This window comes from Scyliorhinus torazame, chromosome 8, assembly GCF_047496885.1.
Source record: "Scyliorhinus torazame isolate Kashiwa2021f chromosome 8, sScyTor2.1, whole genome shotgun sequence".
Taxonomy (NCBI): domain Eukaryota; kingdom Metazoa; phylum Chordata; class Chondrichthyes; order Carcharhiniformes; family Scyliorhinidae; genus Scyliorhinus; species Scyliorhinus torazame.
Genome location: NC_092714.1, coordinates 122,545,729 through 122,559,389, shown reverse-complemented (window position 1 = coordinate 122,559,389; position 13,661 = coordinate 122,545,729). Strand labels below are relative to the sequence as shown.

General features: G+C 51.0%; 1 protein-coding gene across 4 annotated transcripts in view; it reads right to left on the bottom strand.

The window, feature by feature from the left end:
- map3k15 (mitogen-activated protein kinase kinase kinase 15) overlaps positions 1-13,661 on the bottom strand; it is a 220,834-nt gene that overhangs the window by 6,152 nt on the left and 201,021 nt on the right. For 2 of the 4 annotated variants that reach the window (XM_072514132.1, XM_072514134.1), the window contains one exon: positions 12,805-12,881. The exons of 1 other annotated variant lie outside the window; for it this stretch is intronic. In XM_072514132.1, coding sequence (XP_072370233.1) covers positions 12,805-12,881 — 77 coding nt within the window. Of the gene's footprint in view, positions 1-12,804; positions 12,882-13,661 lie in introns of those variants that run through there. One more of the 4 variants, XR_011948699.1, reaches the window with a different exon arrangement.

Genomic DNA, 13,661 nt, shown 5'->3' with positions numbered 1-13,661 from the left:
TATATAAACCAAACTAATCTACAGTAACAGCTACTGTCAGTGCAAACATTGGCTAAAGCTGTACCCCTTCTCAATGGAAAACAAAAACAGTGTAAAAGTTGAACAGTGATTTCAAGAATAATTTCATCTCAAGATTCAGAAGACCCTTGTCAATCAATCACGTTCACTTCTGACAGGATAGAATATAAGAAATTGGAGTGGATTTGGCCACTCAGCCCTTTGAGCCCGCTCTGCCATTCAATGAGATGATGGCTGATCTACTTCAACACCATTTTCCTGCACTAGGAACACAGAAACAAGAATAGGCCATTCAGCCTGTCGAGCCTGCTCCACCATTTAATACAATCATGGTTGATCGGACATTTCAATGCCTTTTACACCCCTTCTCCCCATAACTTTATGTTATTGCTAATCAGAAATATAGGAATTATCTCCGTATCCTTTAATATTTTTAATATGGAGAAATCCATTGCTCTCAGTCTTGAACATAATGATTGAACCTCCACAAGGTTCCATGAGAAACCTGGAATGACCTAATCTACCCCTTGCATATTTCCAATATGTGGATAATACGTTTTTTATAACTCAATCTGCAATTGCATGTAATCATTTCCTTGCATGTCTTAATAGGCTCCGTCCTGCACTCAAATTCACTTTTGAAATGGAGAAATCAAATAAAACCTCTTTCCTTGATACACTAGTTAAGAAATCGGCGAGGGGGTTCTCTACCCCAGTTTATTGTAAGCCGACCTTCACTGGTCACGACATGCGTTACGATTCTTCCAGTTCCATCCACTATAAAATTGGCTTTATCAGGAACCTTGTAAATAGGGCCCGAGCAACTTCCGGTGATGGGATGTCCTGAGAACAGGTAACTCTCCTCCGTGCGACAGAAAAATAGGCACTTTTGGCCGAATTTAGCACACAAAACCGGGCTTAAACATCCTGCTGTAGGAGCGCTTTAAAGAGCTGTGTATTGAGTCAGCTTCCACGTGGGGTTATTCCCTGTGGCACAGCTCAGTACAGGGAGGAACAAACACGTCAACCTGGACAAAGATGGCTTATTTAATCACGCTTGTTACGTGTACACGGAGAATAGACTGGATATCGGCCAAGACCTGTTCTGCCGAACAAAGACCCGAACACAGTAATTGTACAACATTCAAAAATCAATAGCCCATTCCAGTTGGACGCGATACAATCCCTGAAGCTGCTACTTTTAAACTTATCCAGTTTAAAAGTTGCAAGCAGTATTTAAACTTCACGCAATAGAATCGCAAGCAGTGTTTAAACTTCACCCAATAGAATTGCAGGCAGCTCATGATTGATCTTCATCCTGACAGCTGCTTACAATCCCAGCAGCTTGCTGGCTGTGAGAAGCAGAACAACAGAACCAGCACCCTGAATTGTTTCACAAAGACAAGGGGCGCGATTCTCTGCTCCCGCGACTAAGTGCCCACGCCGTCGATTTTCACGACGGCGCGAAACGGCTCCGATCCCGACCGATTCAGGGCCCGAAAATGGGCTAGGATCGGGGCCGTGAGAAACTCGGGGGGGCATGTTGCGAAAGCCGCGTCGTCACTGCACGCGCCCGAATGACGTGGCGCTGCATCATAAATGGCGCGATCCGCGCACAGAGGACCCGGAGGAGAAGAAAGAGGAAGAGATGGCTGAGCCCCGACGAGCGGCACCGAGGTTTCGGGACACGGACCTGGACACCCTGCTGGATGAGGTGAAGCACAGAAGGGACACCCTCTGCCCAAGACATGGGCATCGCCAGCCATCCAGCGCGGTTGGTGTGAGGTTGGCACTGCTGTCAGTGCTGTGGGGCAGACCCCCCCGGACCGGGGAGCAGTGTAGGAAGATGCTGCATGACCTCACTCGGGCTGCCAGGGTAAGTGCCATGAGGGTGCCCCCAGGCCCCCCCCCCCCCGACACGAGGGGGGGAAGTGGGGTGGTGGGGGGTGTTTGGGGCATCAGGGGCGGTGGTGGGGTCAGGGGGGGTTGGAGCATCGGGGGGAGGTGGGGGCGTCAGGGGTGGTGGTGCGGGGTCGGGGGGGGGGGGGTTGGGGCATCTGGGGGGGGTCAGGGTGCCCAACGATTTACTCGACCCACATGAGCCCCGGGACCCCCCCTGGAGCGAAGCCATGGCGTGCTGTCTCCTGAACCAGCATAAATGTAGTCTATATCTGCACGCCCTGATGATACCCGCCTAACTGTGATGCTTTATCCACTCCCCCCCCCACCCCAGGACAAGACAGCTCACAACCAGCGTGAGCGTTTGAGAACCGGACGGGGTTCCCCTGTGCTGCACCCGCTAAATGTTCACGAGCAGAGGGCCCTGGACCTCGCTGGGGGATCCGCCACCCGGGAGGTCGCGACATGCCAGGTCGGAGGCACAGAAGCAAGTGAGACAACCCTGCATGTCCTCACCCCCCCCCCCCCAACCCGTCATCGTCTCCCTCGCACATTGCCCACTGCACCCTCGCTCCCCTCCCCCCCTCATACTGTGCACCCACCACCACCATACACCCGGGCCACCGTGTCTAATGAACCCCGAATCTTTATGTTCCCCAGGGCCAGCCGCCAAACGTCCAGGGATGTCTCGGCCAAGAGACAGCGGAACATCGCCAATGACAAGCGCACCCAGGGATGCACGCCAGAGGTTGGCAGTCGGCCGGCCAGCAGGGCAATCCTCTCAGTATGGGATGCAGGACCGGGACGCTCACACCACCGAGAGACAATAGTGAGGGGCACAGGGCGGACATTGATGAAGAATCGCACATCACGGCCACACACTCCGTGGAATCACCTGGAGGTCAGCACGACATGGCCCGCATGCAGCTTGCGCCGGGCCATGATGGGAGGAGAACAGACAAGAATTCCTAACGGACGATGACCTTGAGCTTGCGGCACTGCTGTCTCTCACACCATACACCATCACAGAGGCACTCACCTCGGTTGGGCAAATAAGTGATGAGGCTCCCGGGTCACGGTCTGGTGCGCACCCCACATCCGACTCAGTACAGCAGGTGGAGTTTGGAGCAGCTGAGGGGCTGGACGGTCGGAGGGCAGCCCAGGCCCAGCAAACAGCTGCCACCCAGACGGTTCCCGGGTTCCTGGATGTAATTGACCCACCCGGACAACCGATGCATGAGGACACCGAGGGACTGAATAACGGGATGAGGGCCATCTTCCAGCACCTGCAGATGCAGTTGGAGGAGTCCATCTGCATCCAGGATCAGGGAGTGGTGCCGCTCATTGCAGCCACCCAGGCCAACACTGCACGGGTGGCGTCCGCGGTGGAGGCAATGGGTGAAGGGGTTTCGGCCATGGGTCAGGTTCTGCAAGGCGTTGGGCTTAACGTGCACGCGTCATCCATGGCCCAGGAGAGTGCTGCCCTCTCACAGGTAGCCATGCACCCGAGCCAGAGCAGTGTGGTGCCCGTGTGCAGGACTGGCACTGCAAGTGGCAGTGCTCAGCGAATCCCACCCCCACAGTGCGTGAACCGTGCGGCCACCAACGCGTTGCGTGCCCGCTGTCCTCGGCGGTGCCGTCGCGCAGCCTCCTGGACGTAACCAGCACCCGGGAAGTGTCTGTGTCCTGCACCCCTCCCCCACCTTGATGCGCGCCATCATCCTCCTCCTCCGCATCCTCCTCTTCCCCATCCCCCTCGTTTGCGTTAGCTCCGGTGCCGTCGGGTCCTCCCTCCGACTCCTCCACCAGGCCATCTCCCCTCTGCATGGCAATGTTGTGCAGCGCACAGCAGACCACAACCATGCGACCGACCCTGTCGGGTCGGTACTGCAGGGCCCCTCCTGATCGGTCCAGGCATCTGAAGCGCATCTTCAGCAGCCCGAAGCACCGCTCCACCACACCCCTGGTTGCTGCATGTGCCTCGTTGTATAGGCTCTCCGCGTTAGTGTGAGGCATAAGTATTGGTGTCAGCAGCCATGACCTCAACGGATAGCCCCTGTCGCCCAGCAACCAGCCCCTCAGCCGGGGGGGCCATCCATCGAACATTGCGGGGATGAACGACTGTGCCAGAATGTAGGCGTCATGCACACTCCCGGGGTACCTGGCACACACATGCATGATCTTCATGTGGGGGTCGCACACCACCTGAATGTTCATGGAGTATGCGCCCTTTCTGTTCATGAACACTTCCCTGTTGTCTGCAGGCGGGCGCAAGGGGACGTGCACACCATCGATGACACCCTGGACCATCGGTGTCCCAGCCACCTTGACGAATCCACGTGCCCATGCTTCCTGCTGTGCTCGGTTCTTGGGGAATTTTATATACCTGTCCGCGATGGCGTACAAGGCGTCGGTCATGGCCCTGATGCACCTGTGGACCGATGCCTGTGATATCCCGGAGAGGTCCCCGCTCGGCGCATAAAGGTTTAGGGCCATCGTCACCTTGACGGAGACTGGTATCGCGTGTCCTCCACCAGTTCCAAGTGGTGTGAGGTGCGCCACGAGGTGGCATATATGTGCGACCGACTCCCTGCTGAACCGTAGTCTCCTCCTGCATGTGATTTCCGTTAGGGCCTCGAACGACATTGTGTCACGGTACACCCTCGGCCTTGCTGGACGCCTGTGGCGCCCTGGCACCACCATCAGTGGATCCTCCTGCTCCTCCTCCTCCTGCTCACCCCCAAGCACTTCCTCTGCATTCCTCGCCATCAGGGAGTCAATGTTCCCCTCGGCATCCCCCTGTACATTCGGGTCCTGAGCGCCTGCGGCCTGCGCGGCGATGACGGGCCACTGTGTGGCCATCCCCTCTGCTGCACCGGCAACCGCTGCCTCTGCAGCCACTGTGGGACGTCCGACTCTACGCTGCCGGATGGCAAACTCCAGAGCTGTGGCTCCAACCACGGCAGTGAACATCGCTGTCTGGTTGGCATACATGGTGACCTGCAGGAGGGTGGTGGGGGGCAGAGAAACAACATGTTACACGGAGATTCTTCCACACCTCGCCAGCCGGGTTGCATGGGATACCTGTGTGCCCCGGTGGGATGGTCGCGCTGCAGATACGCACCCAGCCTAACACCTGGTCACTGTCTGTGCCCAACGGTCAGTTCACACCATACTCCTCACCAGTGTGCCAGTCGCCTGTGCCCATCAGCCACACGGCAACCTGCGGCCGTGTCCTCGTCACCGTCCTGCCATATCAGGGCGGCTGACATGTGGCATCCGCGGATGGACGATACCATCCACACTCTCCATCACCCCCCTCCCACCTGCACGCCGCTCCCTCATCCCCCCTCCCACCTGCACACTCTCCCTCATCCCACCTGCACACTCTCCCTCATCCCCCCTCCCACCTGCGCACTCTCCCTCATCCCCCTCCCACCTGCGCACTCTCCCTCATCCCCCCTCCCACCTGCACACTCTCCCTCATCCCCCTCCCACCTGCGCACTCTCCCTTATCCCCCTCCCATCTGCACACTCTCCCTCACCCCTCCTCCCACCTGCACACTCTCCCTCATCCCACCTGCACACTCTCCCTCATCCCCCCTCCCACCTGCACACTCCCTCATCCCCCTCCCACCTGCACACTCCCTCATCCCCCTCCCACCTGCGCACTCTCCCTCATCCCCCCTCCCACCTGCGCACTCTCCCTCATCCCCCCTCCCACCTGCGCACTCTCCCTCATCCCCCCTCCCACCTGCGCACTCTCCCTCATCCCCCCTCCCACCTGCGCACTCTCCCTCATCCCCCCTCCCACCTGCGCACTCTCCCTCATCCCCCTCCCACCTGCGCACTCTCCCTCATCCCCCCTCCCACCTCCGCACTCTCCCACATCCCCCTCCCACCTGCACACTCTCCCTCATCCCCCTCCCACCTGCGCACTCTCCCTCATCCCCCCTCCCACCTCCGCACTCTCCCACATCCCCCTCCCACCTGCACACTCTCCCTCATCCCCCTCCCACCTGCATACTCTCCCCTCATCCCCCCTCCCACCTGCACACTCTCCCTCATCCCCCCTCCCACCTGCACACTCTCCCTCATCCCCCTCCCACCTGCACACTCTCCCTTATCCCCCCTCCCACCTGCACACTCTCCCTCACCCCTCCTCCCACCTGCACACTCTCCCTCATCCCCCCTCCCACCTGCACACTCTCCCTCACCCCTCTCCCACCTGCACACTCTCCCTCATCCCCCCTCCCACCTGCACACTCTCCCTCATCCCCCCGTTGGCCGCAGCCTTCTCGGGGAAGCCGACCCGGTCTCCAGGAGCTGCGGAACGGTCCGCTCACCTCCTCCCTGCTCAGCGTCAGCCAGCGCGACTGGCTGACGACTTTAAATAGCAGGTGTGAACGGCGATGGCGTGAACTGGAGTCACGTCGTCGGGACTTCGGCCCATCCGGGCCTGAGGATAGCGAGGGTGGCGGAGAATCGCCATTTTGGGTGTCTCGGGCAATTCTCCTGCCTGCGCCGCGCGGAACTCAACGGGGCCGTTCTTGCCGCTTGGGTGAATCGCGTGAGGACGTCGGACTGGCGTCGCGGGGAAAAATGGCGCGCCAGACGATTCTCCCAATCGGCGCGGGAGCGGAGAATCGCACCCAGTATGTCAGAAGTAATGTCCTTTGGTCAAGTTAGCTATCCTAAATCCCATTTGATTACTTATTATTACTATGTCCTAAAAATACATGTTTAATGGTTAATAATGATTACTCAGTCCTATAATTCATCTCAATCCTTAATAAAATAACTTGTGTAAAACTATTCTAGTGGCATGCTAACGATTCAGTTTTAAGAGGTATCATCGCTGAACCCCCCCCCTCACCCTCAACATTCGTATGGACAACAAAAATGCCAGGAAGCAGCAGCCCGAGAGGCTGCAGAGACACCAGGAATTGCGGCAAGGGACAGGAATGGTGAGCAAGCGAGTTGGCGGACCTTGACTTTCCCTTTCAGGCTCCCCTGGGTCACCACCAAACTTTTAACCTCGGCCTCTGATCCTTCGACACCTTTTCCAGCTCTCCTATCGTGTACCCCAGGGCTTCCAGTTTCTTCCCCATGCCATCGAGCACCGACTGCATGGCGGGGCTAGCACCTCTGCCACCTTGACCGTCGCCTTTATCTCGGCCTTGATGTCGTCTTTCATTGCATTTAGTTCCTTGGTTAGGAACATCTTCCATCCATCGACTGGTGGTGGTGGTGGGGGGGACGGGACTTGTTTTTCGGGTAACATGGATACCAGGAGTGGTGATCAAAAACTAAAAGATCAGATGTGTGAAGATTTGAAGGTCACAGTCTTCAAATTTGGTGAACCGGTGCTACAAGGAAAACGTGGAACATCGATGGTAATCTCTGAAAATGCAAAACCAACAGGAAGATGGATAGTTTAAAAACTCCTGAACAACTTTGAGTAACCGGTAATGTTGATGGCAGTTGGCACGCATTTAATCAATAGTCCACTCTGTATGTAGCAGCTCTAGGATTGCAGGCGCAGCCAGATGAAAGAAAGATAGCATTGTTGCTAAGGGTAGCAGGCCTGGAGGAGATTGAGATTTCTAACACCTTCGTATATGAACAAGAGGACGATAGTAAAATCATTGATCCCATCAAAACAAAATTTGCTTAGCGTTGCACGCCGAAAAAGAATGAAACTTTTGAGCGATATATATATTTAGAATGCGCACACGGAAGACGGGCGAGTCCTTTGATAGTTTTCTCACCAGCCTCAAGAGGACAAACGTGTAACATCACGCATTTAAAATCCTCAATGATTTGGGATCAAATTGTCTTTGGAGTAAATGATGATAAGGTGCGAGAACGTCTCTTACGGGAGAATGAGCTTCAGTTAGCATACGCGGTCAAGATTTGCCACGCTAGTGAACTAGCTGGGCAACATATCAACATATTGACTGCACAAAGGTTTGGCGTGAAAATTGGGAGTGATGCCGACACCATAGATGTTGTGATGCACTCAAAAATAAAACGTGGTCTCAGCAGCGGTGGCCATTTTAAAGTTCGGTAAAAGATGTGAAAAGAGGCACATACCAAGGCAAAATTCGCACAAAGTGGAAAAAATCATTTTCCAAAACAATGTTTCACAAGCAAAAAGGTTAATGGAGAGAAGCCAATTAATACAATTGATGACATTAATTTGGAAGGCACATTTTATATCGCTGAAGTCTCAGATGAAGACCGGACAAACACAGGCAAAAAAGAATAAAATGTCGCCTACAACAACGAAAAGTGATAAAAATGATAATGATTCAGAAACAAAGGACGAATGGACAGTTTCTTTGTCGATCATTTATCACTGTAAAGTTAGATACAGGAGCAAGAGCAAACCTCATTAGCATCATTGATCTCAAGACTATGCAATTAAAACTAAAAGTATTGAACAGACCAGTCTTGTTGAACGACTATAATGGTCAGAGAATTGACACAATGGGAATGCGTGTACTGGATATACAAGTAAAAGATAAAGTTCACAAATTAAAATTCCCGATAGTAGCTGAAGATCGTGAGTTGTTATTAGGTGATGAAGCATGTGAAGTACTAGAACTGGTGGAAAGAATATCCAGCACTGACTGTGCATTGAGCACACACAGTGGATCAGTGGACTCCAATGTGCAGGCTTTTCCAGAAATATTCCAGTGTTTTGGTGTTTTACCTTTCACTTACAAGATTCAATTTTAAAAAATGCTCAACCAGTGATACATGTTCCGAGAAGAGTTCCAGCACCATTGTGTGACCATCTAAACGCTGAATTAGACAGGGTGACATATCTTGGTGTTATAAAAAAGATTGAAGAACCGACAGATTAGGTCAATTCAATGGTGTGTGTAAAAGAACAAGAAACAACGATCTTCGAATATGTATGGTTCCCAAAGATTTAAATGCGAATATAAAAAGGAAACGCTACCCGATATCTAAAAGAGAGGTGATCACAAGTGAGATGTCCGGTGCGAAATATTTCAGCAAACCTGATGCTTCACAAGAATTCTGGCAGCTCAAGCTAGATGAAGAAAGAACCAAGTAATGTACGTTCAATACTCCGTTTGGCAGATATTGCTTTCTTCGTATGCCCTTTGGCATAATCTCAGTGCCAGAAATATTCCACAAAGCGATGGAACATATTGTTGAAGGCATTCAGGATGTTCATGTATACGTCAATTACATCATATTTTGGGGTTCCACCAAAAAGGAACAAAATGACAGGCTAATTAGGGTATTACAAAATATCAGAAGAAATGGGCAAATACTCAATAAGGTCAAATGTCAATTTGGTGTAAAGGAAATAATCTTCCTAGGAGACAGATTATCTGGTGAAGGAATAGAGCCTGATGACATGAAGATACAAACCATCATAAATAAGCCTCGACCTACAGATAAAAAGGGAGTACTAAGAGTACTGGGCATGATCAACCTCATTGGAAGGTTCATCCCAAATCACTCAGCAAAGACAGCATGTCTTGGAAATATTGGACTGAACAGCATGAACAAGGATGGATAACACTAAAGAAAGCTCTAAGGACCACACCAGTATTAACATTTGTCGATCCAACAAAAAATACCAAAGTTTCAATACATGCATCGAAGGATGGTCTAGGTGCAGTATCGCTGCAACAGGAAAATGGTAGTGATGGAAACCAGTAGCATATGCTTCAAGATCTATGCCAGAATCTGAATGTTATGCACAAATAGAAAAATAGTGTTTCGGGCTAGTGAATGGTTTGGAGAAATTCCATAGCTACGTATATGGTCTACCTATGGTCAAGAAAAATCTCAGTGAGATGTCACCTCCCATTCAACGGATGAAGATGAAACTTCAGAGATATGACTTTGAATTAATCTATACGCCTGGCAAGCACATTGTGGTAGTGGATGCATTGTCTCAAGCTACAGCAGCACAAGATGACAATTCCATTGGAGAGGATGTGCAGGTTCATGTAGATATGATTACGGAAACACGACCAGTGTCGGATGCAAAGTCAAACTGATTGTTGAAGAAACAGGGAAGGATGAAGTATTACAAATGATGATACACAATCTCAACAATGGTTGGCTGAAAGGTTCATGTTCGAAGTATCATCACACACAATCAGAACTAAGTGCAGCAAATAATTTGTCACTGAGGCAAGAGAGAATCGTAATCCCACGATTAAGTTGATTTGATTTATTGTCACGTGTACCGGTACAGGGAAAAGTGTTCTACGTGCAGTCCAGGCAGATCATTCCATACATGAAAAAAACATAGGGCATACATAAATACACAATGTAAATACATAGGTACAGGCATCGGGTGAAGCATATAGGAGTGCAGTACTACTCAATAGAGAAGATGTGCAAAGAGATCAGTTCAGTCCATAAGAGGGTCATTCAGGAGCTTGGTAACAGCGGGGAAGAACCAATTACTGCGTGCTCTCAGACATTTTTATCCTGCATGATGGAAGAGGTTGGAAAAGAGAATAACCTAGGTGGGAGGGGTCTTTGATTAGGGTGTCCGCTTTCCCAAGGCAGTGGAGGTGTAGGCAGAGTCAATGGATGGGAGACGATTTTGCGTTAATTAACTGGCTATGTTCGCAACTCTCTGTGATTTCTTACGGTGTTGGGCCAAGCAGTTGCCATACCAGGCTGTGATACAGCCAGATAGGATGCCTTCTATGGTGCATTTGTAAAAATTGTTAAGAGTCAACATGACGAATTTCCTGAGGAGGTTACCTGAGGCTGATGTGCTTTCTTGGTCTTAGCGTTGATGTGGATGGACCAGGACAGATTGTTGGTGAAATGCACACCTAGGAATGTGAAGCTGTCAACCATTGATGCAGACAAAGGTTTGTATGACGCTTCGCTTCCTGAAGTCAATGATCAGCTCCTTCGTTTTCCTGACGTTGAGGGAGAGATTGTCATTACACCATGCCACTAGGTTCTCCCTCCTGTACTCTGACTCATCGTTGTTCAAGATCCGACCCACTACGGCTGACTTGCAGATGGAGTTGGAACCAAATGTTGCCACACAGTCATGTGTGTGTAAGGAGCATAGTAGGGGGCCAAGTACCGTGGAGGTGTTGTTGTTGATCCTTACTGATTGTGGTATATGGGTCAGAAAGTTGAGGAGCCAGTTGCAGAGTGAGGAGCCAAATTCCAGGTTTTGGAATTTTGATAAGAGCTGAGCTGTGATTTTGGTGCTGAAGGTGGAGCTGTAGTCAATGAATGGGAGTCTGACTTAGGAGTTCTTGTTGTCGAGGTGTTCTAGGGATGAGTGTAGGGCCAGGGAGATGGAGTCTGCTGTGGACCAGTTGTGGTGACATGCGAATTATAGTGGATCAAGGCATTCTGGGAGTATGGAGTTGAGGTGCCTCATGACCAACCTCTCAAAGCACTTCATAATGACAGATGTCATGGCCAGTCATTGAGGCAGGCTGCTTGGTTCTTCTGGCCCCGGTTTGATAGTGGTCTTCTTGAAGCAGATGGGAACCTCGAAACGGAGAAGGGAGAGGTTAAAGATTTCCGCGAACTCACCCGCCAGTTGGTCCACGCAGGATCTGAGTGCATGACCAGGGACTCCGTCAGAACCCATTGTTTATCGAGGGTTCACTTTCAGGGAGGCCTGACTTTGGACGCTGTGACGGTAGGTACGAGTGTGTCTGACGCTGCTGGGGCAGTTGACAATGGTTTGATGGTTTCCTGCTCGAAACGAGCATAGGATGCATTGAGTTCCTCGGGGAGGGGTGCGCTTCTCCCAGAGATTCTACTCAGCTTTGCTTTGTAGCCTGTTACGTTGTTTGAGCCTTGCCACAACCGACAAGAGTCCGTGTCGTTAGTCTGTGACTCTAGCTTAGTCTGGTATTGTCTCTTGGGCATACCTGATGGCTTTGCAGTGGTCGTACCTGGATTTCTTGTACAGTTCAGGGTCGCCTGTCTTGAACGACTCAGACCTGGCCTTCTGTAGTCCAGTTGGAGAACGGACGCACTACCTTCTTTGGCACGTAATCTTCCACACACTTGCTGATGAAATGTGTGACGGTGGTGGCATACTCGTATAGGTTGGCCGCTGAACTCTTGAATAGGGACCAGTCCACTGACTCCAAGCAATCACCTAGGAGCTCTTTTGTTGCTTCGGACCAGCTTCTTAACCTGCTTCTCCCGCTTAAGTTTCTGCATGTATGCTGGGAGAAGGAGCACGGTCCGATTTTCCGAAGTGCGGTCGGGGGATGGATTGGTAGGCGCCCTTGATATTTGTGTAGCAGTGGTCGAGAGTGCTAGTGCCCCTGGTGGGTCGGGAGATCTGTTGGTGGAATTTTGGCAGGACACTCTTGAGGTTGGCCTGGTTGAAGTTCCCGGCAATGATGAACAAGGCCTCCGGGTTTTCTGTTTCACTGTTATTTATAGTGGTGTATATTTCATCAAGCACGTTCTTCACTTCGGCCTGGGGTGGGATGTAAACCACTGTGAACTCTCATGGAAGGTAGTATAGGCGGCACTTCTCAGTCAGCTATTCCAGGTCCGGGGAGCAGTAGTTCACCAGGGTCACCTTGTCCGAGCACCTGGAGGGGTTGATGAGGAGGCAAACCCCTCCACCCTTCCACAAGGCCCAACCTGATCCAGGGAGACCCTGCCTGGGATCCAAACCCAGGCTAAACCCCGCCAAAATGGCAGAGGCCCCATGGGAGGACCCAAATGCCTCAGCCCTCATGGAACACTGATGCCCAAGTGAACCGCGAGTATGCCACCCCCCCCCCCCCCCCCCCCCCCCACAGTGACGCCGAGTTTGCAGAGTTTAAAACTGCAAGAGAGATTGTATCCACTATCATGCTCTTGGTTTAAAACTGCACTTACCTGAGCTGCAGGCACCTTAAATCATCTTTAGTAATATGTCTGAGAACATCAGGTAATGAATAACCTTCTGCACACATCTGAAGAGGAGAGAGCTCTTTAGAAGTTGATAAAAGCGAAGAAATATTTCAACATAGTCATCACCCGCATGACATTCCTTTAATAATTTCTTAACCTGAATCTGTCCAGAGATGAACGGAAAATCTCAAATCAATCGTATAATAAATTTGTGATTAGTTCCTAATGATATGATGTTTTACAAGGATAGTCAGTAAATATGAGAAAGTCGCATTAGTAGCAAACACTAAACAAAATAAAAAGCACATGTTTTCCAACGAACTGCAAGTAATTTTAAATATTGCCAGTAGGTGGCGCAGAGGCAATGGAATTTGAGTATGATCGGGTCGTCATTATGTTATTGGTCTAGTTATCAAGATACCAGCTTTTAATTATAAAGAATGTGAGTTAAAATCTATTCTTGGGAGTTTAAGCATGCTGGAAATTTATAAAAAACATATCAGTACCAATAATAGTGACCATAAATCCTGTGGAGCGAACTGATTCAGCATGTCGTATTGACCTAGTCTGACCTTTACACATTTCCAGTCTAAAACAAGGTGCTTCATACTGAATTGGTAAAACAAGCCACACATTTACATCACAATCACAATAAAGAGGAACAAGACTACTACCAGATCTAGAACACTCTGGACATACCATCACCATACTGACTGTGGCAGATCAAGAAAAATGCCCACCATCACCGCCACCACAAGGAGACCATGGTGTAGCCCCATCCCCATTAAGAAAACATCACGGTTAAATTTACTTGTAGATTGCATAGAAGGAATAAAGTGAGA